Source organism: Dermacentor albipictus, chromosome 1, assembly GCF_038994185.2.
Source record: "Dermacentor albipictus isolate Rhodes 1998 colony chromosome 1, USDA_Dalb.pri_finalv2, whole genome shotgun sequence".
Classification (NCBI taxonomy): Eukaryota; Metazoa; Arthropoda; class Arachnida; order Ixodida; family Ixodidae; genus Dermacentor; species Dermacentor albipictus.
Genome location: NC_091821.1, coordinates 27,260,217 through 27,280,795, shown reverse-complemented (window position 1 = coordinate 27,280,795; position 20,579 = coordinate 27,260,217). Strand labels below are relative to the sequence as shown.

The 20,579-nt window shown below is 46.0% G+C and overlaps 1 protein-coding gene across 1 annotated transcript in view; it reads left to right on the top strand.

The window, feature by feature from the left end:
- Window positions 1–2,506: 2,506 nt before the first annotated feature.
- The window catches only part of LOC135909426 (histone-lysine N-methyltransferase SMYD3-like), a 58,600-nt gene continuing 40,527 nt past the window's right edge, over window positions 2,507–20,579 (top strand). The window contains exon 1 of the mRNA XM_065441382.2: window positions 2,507–2,794. Coding sequence (XP_065297454.1) covers window positions 2,688–2,794 — 107 coding nt within the window. The 5' untranslated portion in view covers window positions 2,507–2,687. The remainder of the gene's footprint in view (window positions 2,795–20,579) is intronic.

Sequence of the window (20,579 nt, the reverse complement as noted above, 5' to 3'; positions counted from 1 at the left end):
GAACAATGGGGCTTTTCTGAGCGCAACAGCTGAAGCCACTCGCAGAGCTGATGCCGGAGCGCAGTGGAAGAGGGAAGCGCGCCCGGCTGCATATACACGCGTGACGCGTTTCGGCGGTGAATGCATACGGTGTGTCACTGCATTGCATCAATGCTAATCGCATTAAGATAGACATCCGTCGTGAGACGGATTCTGCCGGACTTTTCTTGTTTACATTTCTTTTATGAACAGAAACAAACGAGAAAAGGCCGTGTTTCCGACGGGCTACTGGCGCAGGCTCTCCGAATCGACGCTACCCCGCTGCGTCTTTCAACAGCCAGCTTCCGACATCTGACAGCCCGGTGAACGAATGCACTACCGCGGGCCCGCTTGGCCCTGCACTTATAAACGAGGGCCGTGAAAATAAACCGGCCGCGGCTGCTGCGCCGTGGGCCTTGGAAGGGGCGGCGATTGGATGCGGTGGCCGCGCGGCGCACCTGCCGGCAGTTCGGCCGCGCTGGGCTCGCGCAGGAGGGCTATTTTCAGGCGGTCGAGCTCCTGAACGAGCCGTCGGCCTTGCTGGAAATAGCCGGGCAACACTGGGCACCTGCCGCAGCTCATGCACCGCGCCCTTCGCGCCGATGCCGGTACGCGCGCCGGACGCGCTGCGTTTTGCTACAACGTGGCTGACAGCGCGAGTCATGAACGCGGCGCGAGGCGCGCGGACGTTGCCGGCTCCATTGAGCTCGCCTGTGTGCATGCGTGCCGGAGCTCAAGCTCACTATTCGGTAGTGTCACGCAAGAGGGTCGCCATAGGGGGCATTGACTCAGCCTTGTACGGGGGTGTTCATTTTTAACTTTTACGGAGTTTTTTTTAAAAATCGCCCGTAACAGATAGTGTAACTCTTCTCCTTCGGCTGGGTTATACGAAGAGGCACGCGTTACCAGCACGAGAAATCGAAACACATATTCAACTAATTAACAAAAATGCGCTAGTTGACTTCCCAATTACTTACTTTACGGCTCATATTGCAATTTACGTATTGCAGTCGGAGAAATTGCAAGGCTTGATTTTCCAGGATGACACCACTTTCGAGATATTGTTTAACAAAGCCTGCGGCTAAATACATGGCCGTTCCAGTTACTTTAGTGCTTTATTGCATAAAGGAGCGCTGTGTTAAAAAGTAAGTGGAACAACAGTCAATTGCTACGGCGAATTTGATGGTGCATATCTCCAAACTTGTGTCATTCTGGAATTTCATTCCAAGTGGATACGCCTTGCGAATTCACCGGCTTGAAATATGCGACGTAAAGTATTTAATGAAGAAGTGTGAATTAATGAACGCTTGTTAATTAGTTGAGCATGTGTTTCGGTTTCTCGTGCTACTAATGTCCGCCTCCTTGAATAATCGAGCTTAATGACTAGAATTATGTTATCTGCAGCAGGTGATTCTCAAAAATTTAGTAAAACTTAAAAATACTGCGTAGCCATTTTCAACTTACCAGTGGCGCGTACTTCTAGCTTTCGTTGTAACAAAGTGATAGACGCTTTGTAGTGTATGAGACAAGACGAAACGAGGGGAGCGTTTACATACAAATATTGAGTGACTACGTGCCAGAAAATTTCAATCCAGGCAAAGATGCTAGGAGAAAAAGAAAGGACGATGTATTGTTACAGTTGTGCAGTTAGTCCATTTTCAACAAAGCGCACTCGTTTTCCGCCAGCTTCAACGTCGACCAGTAAGCAGCGGAGATTTTCATGAATCACTTCGTCTACCCGTTTCTATAATATTGTTTGACAGTTATGTGCAAAAAACATGGCGGTATAATGTCCTCGTTTTTCTAGGTATGTGCAATGACGCCAGATGTAAGATTGCACAAGAGTTAATCACCAAGTACACAGGAAAGAACCAGCCAGCCATTCCAATTTTGAATTTTGAATCAGTGTCGGCTAGGAAAGAAAACCTTGTTCATTTAGCAGCAGGTAGCTCACGTCGAAAACGGCACCCTTGGACGTCGCGATCAATGCGTTCTCCCGCCTAAACCCATCCCACTTCAAATTCAAGTTTCAAGTTCAAGTTTATTCGACATCGCGCCACGGCAGCCGCTCCAGAAGCGTAGGCCGCTAAGTTTGCTCTTTCGCAACTCCGACGGCCGCTGTGTGGTGGAAATACAGTGCAGTGTACGGTCGACGTTGGTCGTGGCAGCCTGCAGGTCACCCAGCCGCAGTGGTTGTTCCGCTTAACGCAGGCGAACTCTAATGCGACAGCCTGAACAATGGCGTTTATTTCGTCCGTCAAAACGCCGCGGACAACCGCCGTCCGAAGGAATTTTTCCATGTCCCGTCGGAACCAACATGGCGAAAGAAATCCGCTGAAGGGCGCCCTCTCGACGCGCCGTCCCGCGTTAAATCTGGCGGAACATTAGGCGGCGGCGGTTGCACGGTGTGGCGCAACCTACGAGGTCTGGATCAGAGCTGGTGGCGGGCGGGTTGAGGGGGGAGGAGGAGTGCGCAGAGGGGAGAAGGACGGGGTCCGCGCCAAGAGTTGGGAACCGGAGTTCGCACGCGCAACAGCGCCGGTTCGCGGCTGCCAAGAGCAGGCCCGTTCTAGCGTCGACGAGGTCTGGGTAGACGGACGACAACTGTCGGCGGTTTCGTCGAAGAGAAGGAGAGGGGCCGCTCTACTGCCCGTTCAAGACCCGCAGCCATGCTGTCGTACAAGCCGGGCGACCTGATCGTCTCTTCCACGCCGTTCGCATATGTGGTAGACCCGCTGAATGGAGCCGGCAGGGTGTGCGATTACTGCTTCAAGAGGTGAGTGGCGCGCGCGTCATGTCAGTCGCGACGGACAGACGAAATCGAAGCTGTTTAGAACGCAAGATGCCGTAGGATTACCGCCGTGTCTGCCGCTGCAGAAAGCGGAAGCAGAGAAGTGCAAGTGTTCTTCCGACAAAAGGCACAACGAGCCACTTTCTTGGCAAACGAGATTTATTTTTCTGCTTTGACGTCAAGCTCCCGCGGCGTGTGCCTCTAGACATGCGCCGCCGGAGCAGACGACAACGGATTTGGCGGTTTTAGAGGCAGTTTCGATCGGCATACGCTGCTCTACGCTTTAAGGTTTTGTCAGTCATTACTTTTTGATCTTTTTCGTAGACAGTAGTGTATTAACTATTCAGCAAACGTATGTGGATGATCTTTTAATTCATATACCATTTATAGCGTGTGTGGGGTTACTGCAAGCGCACAATTTCACTAGAGTGCGACTAAAAATTACTCGCACCCTTCTCGCTGCTGCTATGTTCATTAACATTTTTTTTGGCCGCTTCGGGAATGTGCACATTTGCGCGAATGCATCATACCATCACCTGCTGCAGTTCCATTCATGAAATCATGAGCTTTCGCTGCGTTGTGGAAAATACTTTATTCCAGCTTTCGGATTCGGGACCTACTGACGCAGGCCTTTTGAAGCAAAAAAAAAAAAAAACTTAGTTCATGAGCACTGCGTCACTGACAAGTTTTCTAATCGACTTACAGCGACGCTACATTCACCTGGTTCATTAATTAAATAAGCCTGATTCAAGATCTAGCTCTCTGCTGACTCATCGCCTGCACTATTTGTTACAGTCGCCCACAAAAACTAGGCAACAATGAAACTTTTGTTTGGGCCAGTTGGTTCCTAGCTGAAAACCTTGACGAGTAGTGTACTGATCGACCTGTCGGGTGTGAGGTGCTCAGGCGGGCTTCCCCACGTCAACACGATTGCAGTCTTCTCCGAATCAACGGCACGCTCTCCGAGCTCACACAAAAGAGTGCAGGGCAAAGCAAAAAGGCAAGGCGCCCTCCCGCTCTCCGAGCTGACAAAAGGATGCAGGGCAAACAAAAAGGCAACAAAGCCCCCCCCCCCCTCCCCCTTCCTTCTCTCCACAAGCTTACACAAAAGGGTGGACAAAACTCCACAGGCTCCGGGAGAAGACGGCGACGACAATGGGACCGGCAGTGGTTATGAATCATCATCATCATCATCATCATCATCATCATCAGCCTGGTTACGCCCACTGCAGGGCAAAGGCCTCTCCCATACTTCTCCAACAACCCCGGTCATGTACTAATTGTGGCCATGCCATCCCTGCAAACTTCTTAATCTCATCCGCCCACCTAACTTTCTGCCGCCCCCTGCTACGCTTCCCTTCCCTTGGGATCCAGTCCGTAACCCTTAATGACCATCGGTTATCTTCCCTCCTCATTACATGTCCTACCCATGCCCATTTCTTTTTCTTGATTTCACCTAAAATGTCATTTACTCGCGTTTGTCCCCTCACCCAATCTGCTCTTTTCTTATCCCTTACCCTTACACCTATCATTCTTCTTTCCATAGCTCGTTGCGTCGTCCTCAATTTGAGTAGAACTCTTTTCGTAAGCCTCCAGGTTTCTGCCCCGTAGGTGAGTACTGGTAAGACACAGCTATTATATACTTTTCTCTTGAGGGATAATGGCAACCTGCTGTTCATGATCTGAGAATGCCTGCCAAACGCACCCCAGCCCGTTCTTATTCTTCTGATTATTTCCGTCTCATGATGCGGATCCGCCGTCACTACCTGCCCTAAGTAGATGTATTCCCTTACGACTTCCAGTGCCTCGCTGCCTATTGTGAATTTCTGCTCTCTTCCGAGACTGTTAAACATTACTTTAGTTTTCTGCAGATTAATTTTTAGACCCACTCTTCTGCTTTGCCTCTCCAGGTCAGTGAGCATGCATTGCAATTGGTCCCCTGAGTTACTAAGCAAGGCGATATCATCAGCGAATCGCAAGTTGCTAAGGTATTCTCCATCAACTTTTATCCCCACTTCTTCCCAATCCAGGTCTCTGAATACCTCCTGTAAACATGCGTTGAATAGCATTGGAGCGGTTATGAATACCCCTGTTATTTTTTTTTTTTTTACCCCTGTTAAGACCGGGCTGGCCCACGTGTTAGAGAGACCGCACGAGACTCAGATGAGAGTCACATCCATGTACCAATGAAGTGAATACAGCCTTTTCTACTTTTTTTCATCCTCACTATGCTCGGCTTCGTCGTCGTTTCCTGATTACTGCGGTGAAGGCCCACCTAACCCTGTCAAGATTATATCAGCAGTGCAAAAAAACATGGACCAAGAAAGACACAAGTACACAGGACAGGCACAAACTTCCAACTGTATACTATAAGCCGTTACAGACGCTTATAAATGCTCGACATCAACATGTGCCACGCAAGTTTCCTCAGAGCATCGTTTTTGCCGTTAACAAGAAAAGTTTGATAGCCTTGGAACTATCAATTGTCAAAGCACTAAGACCAGTCAAATCGCACTTGTCGATTTAAAACGCGTGTGCACACTATCTCGAAAAATAACCTAAGCAAAGGAAAACCGGCAAGTGTGGAAAGAAATGCCACTCACCAGACCCCCAAACAAGATTGGCAGATATCAGAAAACAGTTACAAATAAATGCTCGAATGTACTACACCCATAAGCACGATCAATGTTTATCCTCTTCCATCCAAGAAACAAAGTTCTCTCTTCGTCAAGGACACTGATGGCATGCTGCCGCATCTTTTTGTACACCTGTTAATGCAATGAGCCTCACAAACTTTCCAGTTTATCTTCCACTTTTTTTATAATCGTGTTTTCGAATACTGTACCCCGTAGTTCCTGCATTGTAGACCTAAATGCCCCCCCCCCCCCGTTTTCCTTCGCACCGCCAAATCATGTTCTCTTGCTCTCTCGTTGATGCAACATGGTGAAATAGTTGACCTGTCGTGTTTCAAAGGCACCATTTTCTTTCTTTGCGTATTATTGTGCCAATACTTGCTAGTTTGTAGGGAGCTGAAAAGACTGTTATAATGTCGTACCTATTCGCTACCTTCTTAACATTATGGGAAACCCAGTGCATGTAAGGCATCACAAGATGCCTAACACCTTCGAAGGTTTGTTTACGTCGCTCAACCCCTTGCAGTTCTTGGAGAATACGTTCACTTACGCTTGTAATTAAATGCCAGGGGTAACCATCTTTTTCTAAGCGCAATTGATCTGTAGCGCAAAACTCACTTCGAAGTTTTGGAAACATGGCTTCTGTAGGCCGGAACGGCAACACATTGTGACGATTGCCATTTTGGTTATCTTAGAATGGGCGCTGTTATATGGAAGTAAATACTTCGTCGTTCTAGGACTGTACAGTCAGCAGAAACGGTCTTTCTTGAAATCAAACTTTAAATCAAGAAAATGAAGTCAGTCTTTGTGTCGGTCAACTCGCAAGTGAACTTAAGGCCATCCGCGACACTGAAAAACTTCACTACTAGACCTTCAACAGTCTTTTCAAAATATTCGCACCTAGACGTTTGTACGAAAACCAAATAGTCATCTACGTACCTGAGTGCCCGTAGTACCGCGGTATCGAAAAGGCTACCGTTCAAACGGCGGTCCACTGAAGCAAGAAAAATATCGCTGAGAATAGGCGCGAGAATTCTGTGAGCTTATGTATATTATATATCTGCCATTAAATTTATGCCTAAAGGGAAGACACGACAATGTTGCGTATACCTAGAAAACGTCGCACATTCGTCCGAAAGGTAGCGATAGCCAAGTACTGGGCAACTACACGAAGTTCAGTTCGTAGTTTTATTGACCATATAAACTGCAGTAAACACTTGCTTACTAATTAAATTAACAGTTATCGTGTTTGTGTGAACAGACAAAAATGAACAAATATCACTCGATGACCGCGAACACTCGGTGTCCAACTGCTGCACGGCATGATGAAGAGCGCCGGCATCGGGGAGTGAAAAACACTACTTTGTGCTGCCTGCTTCAACACATCTCCGAATTTTGAGTTTACGCTACCTCCGGCCCTAGGTACGCTGGAAGACAGCGCATTGAAGCGATCAGCCATCTCGGCTAGCCCAGCTTTTGTACCCGCCGCAGATTGCCTTGCAGATAGGGTGCGCAGGCTGCGTAAGCGCTCAGCAGCGCGGTCAGTCCTGCGCAGCCATGGTCGGGCTAGAGGAGGAGACACGCGTTTCGTGCCTCCCCCCTCCCCCCCCCCCAGCGCGCGCTTGATCATGATACCATGTTCTCAATCCCTCCCTGCCCCCCCTCCCCCATTTTTTTTCGCGCGCCATTATTGAGCTCACGGGAGGTCGACGCGTGATCAAGCCACCATCCTTCTCGTCTCACCCTCGCACGCTTTCCCTCGCACCCACACCATACGGCGCGCGAGCCACGATGGGATCTTATCGCACTTCGACTTTATATGGAACCTCACGGCGTCACCGACGTTGAAAATTCGCGGGAAGTACGCATATAATTCCTGTCAAAATAATAAAGCGTTGAACGACTTTGACATGCGCTCTATCGTTCAAATCGTAGTTCATGAAACGTTTAATGTGTTTTCATCACGCCCCTTCTGGCGATTCAGCGTTTCTATATAAGAAGGGAAACAGTTATATGTATTTGGCTAAACGGTATATTGTTTAGAACCACAGCTAAGAATCTTTACATACACCTCTCCACGGCGAAGTTTTAGTGTTTGACCCTTACAGCGCTAAGCACCGGTGTATACGCAGCTATAAGGTTCGAATCCAGCATAGGCGCATTTGTCTCTTCGAGTGCAAGCTATCTGTAAAGGAGAACTTTGCATCAGCTGCGCCCCAAAAGAGATGTTAACGTCTCTTAAGGAACTTCAGAAACATGTGAAAGGAACTGACGCCACTACAAGAGTGTGTTGTTTCATTGATCATTCATTCCTTGCCAGCCTGCTTGTCACTTTCCATTTCCTGTTTAGAGTATATATGTTTTCAATAATAATAATAATAATAATAATAATAATAATAATAATAATAATAATAATAATAATAATAATAATAATAATAATAATAGTTCCAGCAATCATCGAACCCACTGTTCAGAGTCAGGATCAGAAGTGGTTTTATTTAAGCATAAAATGAATTACAAAAATTTGTGTATACAGAAGGAGGTCCCATAGTCAGAGACTGAATCGGGATCTCCTATGGTAGTGAATGTAGAAATATTAATTAAAGCAGCAAACACCAGTAGCGAAATCAAACAATAAAATACATTGCAGGCAAAAAAGAAAAGAAACAAACAAAGGAACCAAAAGCCACAATTAGATAGGGTAAAAGTAGAGGTAATTCAACACTCCTAAGAAGTTGTCGGATGGTTACCAGGGTGAAAATACTTAAAATATACAAAAAAAAGAAAACATAAAGAAGTCGCATTTATTTTCAGCACTGTAAAAGAACCCTTGATGAGATGCTTCATCAAGAAAAGGTTGTGGACAGGTAGGTATGATAGAGAGCAGGACAACAAAAAGAAATAACCACTATTATGCAGAATATGGCATGGGTGTGAGGAAAGCTTTCAGTTCTTTTTTTGAATATGCCAATTGATTGAGAGCTAATTGCCGGTGGTATGGTATTCCAGAGACGGATTCTAATGAAGTATGCCGTTTGTTTTCCATAGTTGGTATGAACAGGAGGTAAAATTAAATTCTGAATATGTGCACACCTCTTCAAGTTAGTATTCAATAAATCGGATTGAGGTATGATCAGCACAGGAAGCTGATTGTTGATTTTCTTGAATAATAATATACCTAGCTTGTATTTTAAAGTGTTATCAACCATTTGGATGTTGTTGGCATGTAAGAGTGCTTTCGCGTCTCTCCGATAGGGACAAGGGGTAGGTATTCTAATGGATTGATTTTGTAAATTTTGAAGGGAGACAAGTGGCTGCTGTAGGTATTGCCCCAAGATAGGATACAGTAATGAATATTGGAATGAATAAAAGCGTAGTATAACGAAAGTAATGTAGGTTGAGAATATATATCACGAGATTGAATTAAAACACGTATGCCATAAGCCATTTTTTTTTTCGCAGGTGAGCAACATGCGAGTGAAATTTCAAGTGATGATCCAGTTGAATTCCCAAAAACGTAGCCTTTTCGTCTGCTTCATTTGCAATTTGATTTAAATATGCTGGCGGGATATAATTATGTACACGTTGGTGAGAGTGAAAGACAACGAACTTCATTTTAGTGGTATAATATGCAATTTATTATGGAAACACCAAGCCGCCAAGCTTGCCGGGTCATTATTTAGTTTGTGTGTCAGAGATTGGAGGCATTTACCAGTGTTAACAATGGTTGTGTCATCTGCATAAAGTAAGCATTCTGAAGTAGTAAGACAAGTTGGCAAATCATTTATGTAAATTATGAAAAGAAGTTGGCCGAGAATAGAACCTTGGGGTACTCCTATATTTTTACATTAGGTTTAGATTTATAACCTAACAGACTAACAACATGACTTCTGGAGGGTAAGTAATTTTTTATTAACGAGAGTGTGGGACCAGTTATGCCTATTGCGTCAAGCTTCATAAAAAGAATGTGGTGGTCGATAGTGTCGAATATGCTTTGGTGAAATCTACAAATGCAGAACCTGCGCAGTAGCCTCCATAAATTGCTTTCTTTAGCTTTTCGGTTAAGATAACAAAGAGAGGTCAGTTGAATATGCTTCATGAAAACCAAATTGGGAAGGTGATAGAACCTGAGATTTATTTAGGTATTTCGTAAGGCGAATTTCAAGTAATTTTTCTAATATTTTACTGAAAAAATGTAGTATGCAAATTGGTCGATAGTTGGATATTAGCGTGCAGTCACCTTTTTTAAAAACGGGAACGATTTTACTTCTCTTCAGTACTACAGGAAAGATGCAAGATTTGAAAGCTAGGATGATATTGGTTGCCAGAATATCAGAAACAGCATACGCAACCATTTTTATGTGGGTTAGGTGAATACCATCAAGATCAGCACTTGCTGTTTTCAGGTTGCGAATGACGTCATGAACTTCATGTTGCCGAAAATAAGGAATGTGGTACGCGACAAATGGGAAGATGATAGTAAGCATTGGGGATGACGTCAGAGTGAAAAAAGTAGTTACTCAAGGCCTCAGCAATCTCTAACGGGCTGTCGTACGTATCGTTGTTGTACTGAATAGTATTTATGCTAGATTGCCTTTCGTTCCTGTTCAAGAATGTGTTAACGATTTCCCATTTTTTCTTAACATTTGAGCAGCATCTTCAATTTTTTGCTCATAATAGGTCATTTTTGCATTTTTCAGCCGTAATATAAGGGTGGTGCAAAATGTTTCGTAACGTGCAAGTATAGTTTTAAATTAAAAGACTTCCGTTTTGTTTTTCGATAAAGCTTCTCTTTGGCTCTCAGCTATTTCAATAATTTTTCAGTAATCCAACGGTTCTGAGGACTAGCGTATAATTTTTTTACATTTACAAGCCTGCGTATGACTTTGAATGAGGGACAAAAGAAAAATGGATGAAAACAAAGAATAGGCAATTTGTGGACCATCTAAGGGTATCGCTGAGGGCCAGTTAGTGCGCATAACGGCATCAATGAACGATTCCTTGTCTAAAACATGCCTGATAAAGGATTTGCAGGTGGGAGTAGCGTTAAAGCTGAAGCGCAAAAAAAAAATCGGGTAATGATCAGTGATGTCGACATTAAGAACCCCTGCATCCGGTGCTGGTGATAGATTAGAAAGTGCATGATCAATTAGGGTGCTTCCACCATTAATGCAGCGAGTGGGAAGGGATATTAAAAATTCGTATCTGAAACTCTGAGAGACACTGGAATATTTCAAAGAATTAGAGGAAGATAGGTCAAGTAAATTAATGTTGAAATCACCCATAATCACTACATTTGTGCATTCAAGGGCTAATGTATGTAATGCTTTGTGGAAAGCTTCGCAGAAATTAATGACCGACAAGGATGGGGAACGATAAATGCATCCAAAGATGAAACTCTTATTGTCTAATTTCAGAAAATCATGGTTGAATTGTACCGAGACACTTTCGCAGTCAGTTACATTTAACTCAATGTCATGCCGTCGTTTATAGTACGAGTTAGAATTGATATAAATAGCTATACTTCCATGATTGCTGCTTGCTCTATGGGAGTATTCAGACTTTTATGAAAGGAGACAAAACAGATTTTTGTCGTCGTCGCAAAGCCAGGTTTCAGAAATACTGACAGGTGAAAAAGGATTGTTAAGAGCCGAGAGAAGATGCTGTATCTCGTTAAAATGTTTACGGATGCTTCTTGCGTTAAAATGAATAGCAGAGTGGGAGACAGGCGAAAGAAGAAAGCTGTTGAGTTCGCCTATTGAGAAGTAGGTAGCCATAACTGGATGGACTTGATTACAACAGAGGGAGAATTTCAAATTGAACGTGGTCTGCTAACCGATCTTGGATAGGTCAGCTTCGCAAGTAATGCAGAGCACCTTGCTCCCTGGAGTCATCCTGGCTTTGATTTGATAGTTGTCACTCCATAAGAACTTCCAGTTGTTCGACTTTTTTAGGGAGAGTGCCTGAGAAAAAAGTACCTTGTTTTCGGATGTGAGGTGGTCGTTAATGTAGACAGGGCTATTGGCGGATCCAGACAATGTCTCCTAGGGCGCTATTCTGGACATTCCGCCATTTTCTTCGATGCGTGACGTACACGCGACGCGAATAAAATGGCGCTGATATGGCCCCATTTTGCTTTCGTAACATGACGCCAACTTGACGTTTTGCCTAAGAAACTTAAATGAAGGCACTGAACGTAAGGTTCTCGGTAAAGCAAAAGTTTTCCTCCGCAGTAAAAATAAAGCAGCTAGCTCGAAGAGCATTGTTCCGTTAAAACGCGTATATCGCTTCCGTCGTCTGCTTCATAGAAAGGGTACGTGTCCCCGGCAAATGGAATCAGTTATCGTATGTTGGCGCCAATGCGCTTGTTTTCTTCCTTGAGTCAACAGTGGTGATGCGCGCACGTTCTAGGCCACGTTATCGCTCTCTCGCGAAACACTAAGCCCGACTCGGCTGGCTGAGGAAGGCCGAATATCGCCGATAGCGTTGCGCGCGCCAGGGGTATCCGCTTGCGCGACGCGAGCGCCGGCGCTGCCATCTCTTGTTGCGCGTTAGGAAACTTCAAGGCGCCGCCTCACGTACATTCCTTTTTATAAATTAAAAAGACGCCGTTGTGATAAATTTTGATTGTGCGAAAAGGCATTAATCTTGATTACAATACAAACGCAGCAGTGAAAAGTGGACAACGTTGCAGGAAGTTTGCTATGTTCAACCAATATTATTTCTTATATACGCGTTCTTTTAAAATATGATGGTCCAAAACACAACTGCCTACACCACCCGAGAGCGATGCAAATACTATGAGCACGCGTTATGAACAAAAGATTTTCATGGCGCCAAACGACGGAGAAAATGTGACGATACGCATTACTCTCGGTCGCCTTTGCATATGGCTGCTCATTAGCATGATTCGCGCGGCTCGTCGCGCCACACATTTTGGCAGAAAATCTCTGCAATGGCGGCCCAACGCAACGTCACGCAACGTCAAATTGACGTTTAATTACGAAACGGTTCTTCCTGTGACGCTCCCCACAGCATATTCCTTCAGCCAACTAGCTGGCATGGCGCATATCTTGGGTCGCCACCACATATTCGCGAAATTGCAGATGCATTGCACTGGCATCTGTACGCTACCGCTCACATTCTTTTGGAAGCACCAACGTCGCAAACCGCCAAGGACCAAAAAAATGTATTAGTCCATAAAATTTGCAGCTGCAGGTCACGTTTCGTCATCTTGATGAAAACGCAAAATTGCGGTTCGCAAAACTTCCGTATCCCGGCACAAATTTCAAGGCACGTGAGCTCTCCACAGCCAATCAGAGATTCAACATGGCGGATAATGGCAGCCGTGCAGCCGCCATGCGTGTCGAGAATAAAGCCCCTAGGCACAGTTTAGCCTTCCGAGCCTTGGTAACGAAATCAGCTTTTTTTCTTTCGGGAGCAGAAACGATCGAGCAAGCAGATTTTTTGTACCAGATTTCACGGTCGCAGCACGGTGAACAATGTCAAGATCAAAGGGCGCCAGTTTGCACTCAATCCTATCACTTATAGTCTGCATGATTGCTGCACAGTCTTCACCTTCCGTTACCGGGATTCCCTTGATCTCGACGTTGTTAATCCGTGAATATTGCTCCATCTGCGCCACTTTATGAGATAGCGCCGCATTTTGTGCTTTCAGTGCCTTGTTCTCCGCAATCAGAGAGGCGTTATCCTGTCGCAAGCTTTCCACAAAGTCATTCATGTGCTCAGTGCTGGCTACCAGCTCAGTCATTTGTTTTTGTTTTATACCAGAGAAGTTCACACCAGATAGATGTGCTTTGACAATGAACTTGTTAAAGATAGCGTCAACCAAATCATCAGGGCACTCGTCGAGTCTGGCTTCAAGCTCAATAACTTTTTTGTTCAGCTCAGCAACAGTAGGCATTGCGCAGAATTCAACTAAGCGGTACAGATATGCGCAACACAATCAATCGCAACAAGCGACTACCAAACAATATGGCAGCAACGACAGTGCAACGAAAACGCAAAGAGAGCCTGTCAGTTGTACTAACCTGCACAGTAAAAAGTCGTGCGCAGGCACGTACCCAGGGGGGGGCCCGGGGGGGCCCGGGCCCCCCCCGAAATCAAGTGGCATACCCCCCCCCCCCCTCCCCACCCACGCCACCACTTCTCACACATTCCTAAAGCGCCGCCAGATTAATGTTGAGACTTGGCAGCTGTTCATCGGTCAGCCTTATGCTGCCTTTTTCACTCCTTTTAGATGGCGGTAGTTATCGGCATTTCTTGTAATGTGAAGGACAGTTTTCTCATAGATTCCGCACCCGCGCGATTAACTCGCGATGCGCTCAGCTGTCACCATCTATTCAACCGTCATGCGCATAGCTGTTGCTTTTGTTAGTTCAACCTTCTTTGTTTAGGCTGATCCTGGGACCAGGAGAGGGATGCGGCTGTCACTCAGCTGGTCTGTACTCTCATAGAACGAGTTGCGGCCGGAGAAAACACCAATTGCGTTTAACCTTTCCCTTTGCTTCATTATTTCCTTGAGTTACGGCTCGCCGCGACGCTGGCAGATGCCCGGAACCATATACACGTGATATGGGTTAGATAAGGTGGGAAATAAAATGATGTGAAAGAGCGTCCATCATGAAACCCTGCAATAACCCTTAAACCCATAAGCAAGATGACTGTCGCCAGTTACCTCGTCTGTTTTTCCTTAATTGTATAGCACTTCTCGTGCAAAATTGGAAACCGGAAACAAAAATCGCAAGGAGTTGAGAAATTAAGCAATCTACTAAGGGAGAGAGCCAACGCAACAACCAAACTGCAAGCAAAAGCGAATAATAAAAATGTTAACCGTTGTTTATGAGAATATTTATGGACCAACATCTTTTTATTTAAAAAGGAAGTAGAGAAAACGCCGCCGGAAGTGGAGAATAATTACTTGCTTTGAATGACGCTTCTACAGTTATCGGTCGAACCGCCTCACGTAGCCACTTCTCTGCTGTGCATATGTGGGTGTTTTTCTAACCTTTCTATGTGAGCGCAGTACGTCTAGAATCGCAGAGTCCTGCGCTCTACGCGGTTGTATGGGACTGGCGGCCGCACAGCGTTACGCAATTGGCGGAACTGTCAAAACTGATCCACAAGGCGAAAATAACTGATATTCGAAACTATAACATGTGAAAGACTGAAGAAGCCGTAAAAAAATGAACGCAGCCTGAAATCACTAAAAAAGAAACCTGGCATAGGACAAACCATGGTGTATGCACTAAAAGATAAGAGGGATAATATCATAAGCAATCTCGAAGATACAGTAAAAGCAGCGGAAAAATTCTAAGCTGACCTGTATGTACCCAGAGGAGTCACGATACCTCACTTAAAAACAGCAATGAACAGGATACATAAACTCTCCTATAACTAGCGATGAGGTCAGAAGGGCGCTGCAAGACATGAAACGATGAAGAGCGGGAGGAGAAGGTGGAAGAACAGTTCATTTAATCAAAGATGGAGGAGACATAATGCTTTGAAAACTGGGGGCTCTTTATACGAAGTGTATATCGACTGCAAGGGTCCCAGAAAACTGGAAGAATGCAGACATCATACTAATCCACAAAAAGGGAGACGTTAAAGAATTGGAAAATTATAGGACCATTAGCTTGCTCCCACTATTATATAAGATATTTACCAAAATAATCTTCAATAGAATAAGGGCAACACTGGATTTTGTCAACTAAGGGAACAGGCTGGCTTCAGGAAGAGATACCTTACAATGGATCACATCCATGTCATCAATCACGTTATCGTGAAATCTGCAGAGTACAATAAGCCTCTCTATATGTGGCTTATATACATTACGAAAATGCATTTGATTCAGTAGAGATACCAGCAGTCTAGAGGCACTACGTAATCAAGGACTACAGAACGCTTACGTAAAAAGCTTGAAAAATATTGCTACATGCGTGTGGTATTTGTTTGTTTGAACAAGGTGCGTGGGCGCCATCATTCCAGAAAAGAGGAGGAAGAACGAACTGGGCTCGCACTGTGAATCGAACCGGTCAGCGCTGCAACCGTTGTTGTAAATATAATCTGTAAATAGTTTCTCGTCTTACTGGCTCGTCCTTCGCGTAAGAATATATACAGAGGTTCTACAGCTACTTTAATTCTACACAAGAAAAGCAGGGAGATACCTATAGAGAAATGGGTCAGACAGGGAGACACAATTTCTCCAAAGCTATTCACTGCGTGCTTAGAAGAAGTCAAGCTATTAAACTGGGAAGGCTTAGGAGTAAAGATCGACGGCAAATATCTCAGCAACCTTCGGTTTGCCGATGACATTGTTCTATTCAACAACAATGCAGACGAGTTACAACAAATGAATGGAGACCTTAACAGAGAGAGTGTAAGAGTGGGGTTGAATATTAATATGCAGAAGATGACGATAATGATAAATAGCCGGGCAAAGGAACAAGAGATCAGGATCGCCAGTCGGCCACTAGAGACTGAAGGAGTACGTTTACCTAGGTCAATTAATCATACGGAACCCTGATCATGAGAAGGAAATTCACAGAAGAATAAAAATAGGTTGGATCGCATACGGCAGACATTGCCAGCTCCTGACTGGAAGCTTACCATTATTATTGAAAAGTAAGGTGTGCAATCAGTGCATTTTGCCAGTGCTGACACATGGGGCAGAGACTTGAGAATGAGTTAAGGACCGCGCAAAGAGCGATCGAACGAAGATTGCTAGGCATAACGTTAAGAGAGAGAAAGAGAGCGGTTTGGATCAGAGAGCGAACGGGTATACACGATATTCTAATTGACATCAAGAGGAAAAAATGTAGCTGGGCAGGTAATGTAATGCGCCGGTTAGATAACCGTTGGACCATTAGGGTTACAGAATGGGTACCAAGAGAAGGAAAACGCAATCGAGGACGACAAAACACTAAGTGGAGCGATGAAATTAGGAAATTCGCGGGTGCTAGTTGAAATCGGTTGGCACAGGACAGGGGTAAATGGAGATCGCAGGGAGAGGCCTTCGTCCTGCAGTAAACCCAAAACAGGATGATGATGATGATGATGGTGGTGATGGAGGTGGTGGGCCCCCCCCGAAAAAAAATCCTGGGTACGTGCCTGGTCGTGCGTAAGGCCAGGAACGTTTAGTTAACGTATAGTTGTGGCCCTAAGCAGCCTCAAACAAAGTGAACTCAGACAATAGCAGTAACGCTCATGGTTCAACACCTCAAGTTCCGACGATGTAACTTGTATGTCCTAGCCATCAGCCGATGAAGGCGGAAGGCAAGTGAACGAACCGCTAAAGACCGCGGCGAAGCACGAAATGGTGAAAAAGACGGGCTTCGCCGCGTTGGAGGCTTTTGTCACGCAGCCAACACTGCGCAGAACAGCCTGGTGAGTGAGCGGAGCGCGGCATCGCCGCTGGAGTTCCGTCACGTTCGTTCCTGCCGCTCGCGAAAGACTGACGGCCTCCTGTTGCGTGCACCATGCACCTCCCCCAAAATACGCGCCAGCTGCCTCTGCAGTGGGCGCGCGCTTGTTTACTTATAGTGTAAGCGAAAAGCCGCGTGCGCGGTGATTTTTTCTCTTGCTTGGCACGACGTCTGACAGCGGAGCTTCGTTCCTCGCCGGCACCGCGTATCTCTTCTCCTTATCTAATTGCAACCGCCCTTGCACCCTTTTCTTGTGGTCGGTCAAAGAAGTGACTAGAGGTGGTTCTTCATTACGTCTGAAATAGACGCTGACTGATGTCCGCTCGCGTTGCTCGAGTCCATAATGTGCGCAACATGACTGCTCCGTTACTGTCCTTGCGACGCGCATGCCAAGTGGGTTGGCTTTTTGAATCGTAGAGATTCGCAGAACAGAGAAAAGTTGCGGGCCAAAAAAGAAGGGACATATTTCGTATTGCTTTTTTCGTAATACTAAAGCGTATATAATAAAACGGGCGCATTTTACTGCAAGGGGAAAATTAGCGTGATAATGGAGACAGACAGAGGGTGTCATGGGGTGCACGTCAAGAACGTCTGCGAAGGTCTCATTTCCGCATTCATTGCTCCGGCTCCGTATACGGTGACTTTGCAGCCGTGTATCTGCAAGTGCCACACGACAGAAAAGCCAGCTGCCAGTGACACGACCGAAAAACCAGCTTAAGATATCCGGGTCTTACAGTTCACATTCTAAAATGAATACTGCGGAGTACTACGAATACTGCGGAATACTACGATTCGCTGTGCGGAGTGAACAGCGAATCCGCACAGCGAATCGTGAACATTGCACCGCAGTATTCATTTTAGAATGTGAACTGTAAAACTCGGATATCTTCAGCTGACTTTTCTGTCGTGTGTGAGTGCGTCGATCCTGTTCTCAGCTGTTTCCACGTGCTTGCCTGGTGCCTGAGAGACATGGCGTTCTACTATGCCGCCCATGAAATGGAGTAATGCTACGTTTTTGTGCTTGTCTCTAAGTATGCAAGGGTACTCCCACAGCGTCCCTGACCGTAAGTATATTATAGGACGGGCACCGGTATCACATACAGTATACGTTGATATGATCTCGACTGGGTGAGGTGGGTCTTCCCCGCAGGAATCAGGAAACGACGACGAAGCCGGGCATGGTGATGAAAAAAAAAAAAAGAAATATGCAGATCCCACGCACTGTGGGAATCGGTGTAAGCGAAGCTTTCCGTGTTGGATGCTTTGATTGACGGTAATTAGCGGTGATGTTGACTGCTAAATCCTAATTTCTTCAATGTTTAGGCTGACACGAGAGTGGTGAGTTGATGTTAAACGTTACCTTGCGTGCACCACTGCTGTTTCTCTGCGTAGTACACAGAACACACAGGCAGCGGTGTTTGCTTGAGGCGTTGTTGTGCGCCATATTTTATAACCTCGGAGAAGGTTGAGCGTTGTCGTTTTCTCACATGGCACATCGCATTGTGGCAGAAGTATGAAACTTGAATTGCATTTATGGGGTTGTACGTGCCAAAACCACACTCGGATTATGAGGCAAGCCGTAGTGGGGGACTCCGGGTTGATTTTGAGACCGTGATGTTCTTTAACGTGTCCCAAAATCTAAGTGCCCATACGTTTTCTATTTCGCCCCGTCGAAATGCGGCTGCCGCGATTGGAATCAAATCCATGACCTCTAGCAATTCCATAGCCGCAAAGCTAACGCGCCGGGCGCAGAAGTGTTGATTTGACGGTCGACCGCTTCCGTAGTGTCACCTGGACCCTGCGGTGCGCTTTAATTAATGCGGCTCTGCTTCTGCACGCCCTCCGTAAGTTGCCCGCTTGACATATTTGCATGACGTTTATTTTTCAGAAATAGCAGCAACGCACTGTACCATACCTTGAACTTCCGCTTATCCTTTTTCCGCGCCACCACTGTTTCCCTGCTTTCTAACGTTGCCTCCCCCTTCTCTTGTATGGGAACTGCCTCTTCTTCTCCCTCTACTTCTTCTCCTCTTCTCTACAGTTCTATCTGCGTCCCCTTTGGCCTCGCACGTTAGTAGAAAGGGAAGCGCTGCAGTTGCAATGCTTCTGAGGGGAGTCACGGATAATTACAGCTGTCAAGCGGCTAATGATGGCGACGGCCAGGGAGCTCCAAAGGGCATTGTGCACATTCGACGCGGTGGGGTGAAAACGAGTTTCTCCCGTCACCTTTCCTTGCTTACTCGCTCCTGTCATGTATATACACGCTCTGAACCACCCCTCGACGCAGTGTGCGCGACAGCAGCAGCCCACAGCAGCAGTGGGAAAGTCGAAGGAAGAGGCAAAGAAAGCTTCGCTTCAAAAAGTAAAAAAGGTTGTATTCACTTCATTGGTACATGGATGTAACTCTCATCTGAGTCTCGGGCGGTTCTTAATAACACGTGGGCCAGCACGGCCTCAAATATCCTCTGGCGGTCCTGTCGTCATCGCGGTCTTCTTCCGGAGCCTGTCTTTCCATTTTGCCCATCCTTGGTGTCAGCTCGAAGAAAAGGGGTGACGTCGTCTTGACCTTTGGTTTCTGCTTCTATCCTTTTGTGTCAGCTCAGGAAAGAGCGTGACGTCGTCTTGACCTCCGGTTTCTTCTTCTATCCTTTTGTGTCAGTTCGGGTAAAAGCGTGACGTCGTCTTGACGTTCGGTTTCTGCTTCTATCCGTTTGTGTCAGCTCGTGGAGAACGAGGTGGCGTCGATTCAGAGAAGAGGGCAATTATGTTGTCGTGGGGAAGCCCGTTTGAATGCTTTTCACACCTGACAGGTCGATCATAACAACGTACTTGACACCTCAAGGCTGATGCTGAGGTGTCGACGGGTGGTGTCTTGCTCCTCTTCGCTGTGCAAACGTGTTCATCGATTATAAGTTGCCTGCTTCATACCTTCTTCATGACTGAAACGTCATGCCTGCTTTGAGGCGGTGTATGCGTGCCGATTGGCCATGATGTCGTCTTGTGAGGGCTGAGCCAGTTTTTGCCTTGTGATCCAAGACTTGAGCCTCAGAAACGATTCCGTTGGGTAGGGCATCGCGAGGCAGATTAGAGTGTTCTAGTTTGGCGTTTTTGCGCTCCGCTCAGCAGCTAAGTGAAGCGGAAGTGCAAATGCGCATGCACCCTCCGCTTAGCCGCAAGCGGGCCAGCGGAGCGACAAACACGGTTCGCTTACAAGCTGCCTGAGCAGAACGGGCTGCGCAGCACGTTAGCTAGCGTTGGCGTCAGGAAGGATTGGATTGGATGCAGAAAGCAAGCTCGCTGGCTATCACGTGGCGTTCCCCAAGACGGCGCTTTATTTTCCACTGGATAAAATGGACCGGTAACGCATTACAAGCGCACGGCTACATACTTCATGGACGAATAAGTCATATATATATATATATATATATATATATATATATATATATATATATATATATATACGTTTTACTTTATAAAAGTGACCAATGGGTGTTTTTATTTTCTTTCATTACCCTGAATTTGGCCAGAGGGCGCTGCAACCACAAAAGGTCCGCACCGCTACGCTAAACGTACAACTAAAACGTGGAAATCGCCCGCCGCTCCGCTGTGGCTTAGCAGGGCGACTCAGAGCGGAGCTACCGGAAAGACGCTCAACTAAAGCACTCTATTCACGCTTAGCTCACTCTTCCACTT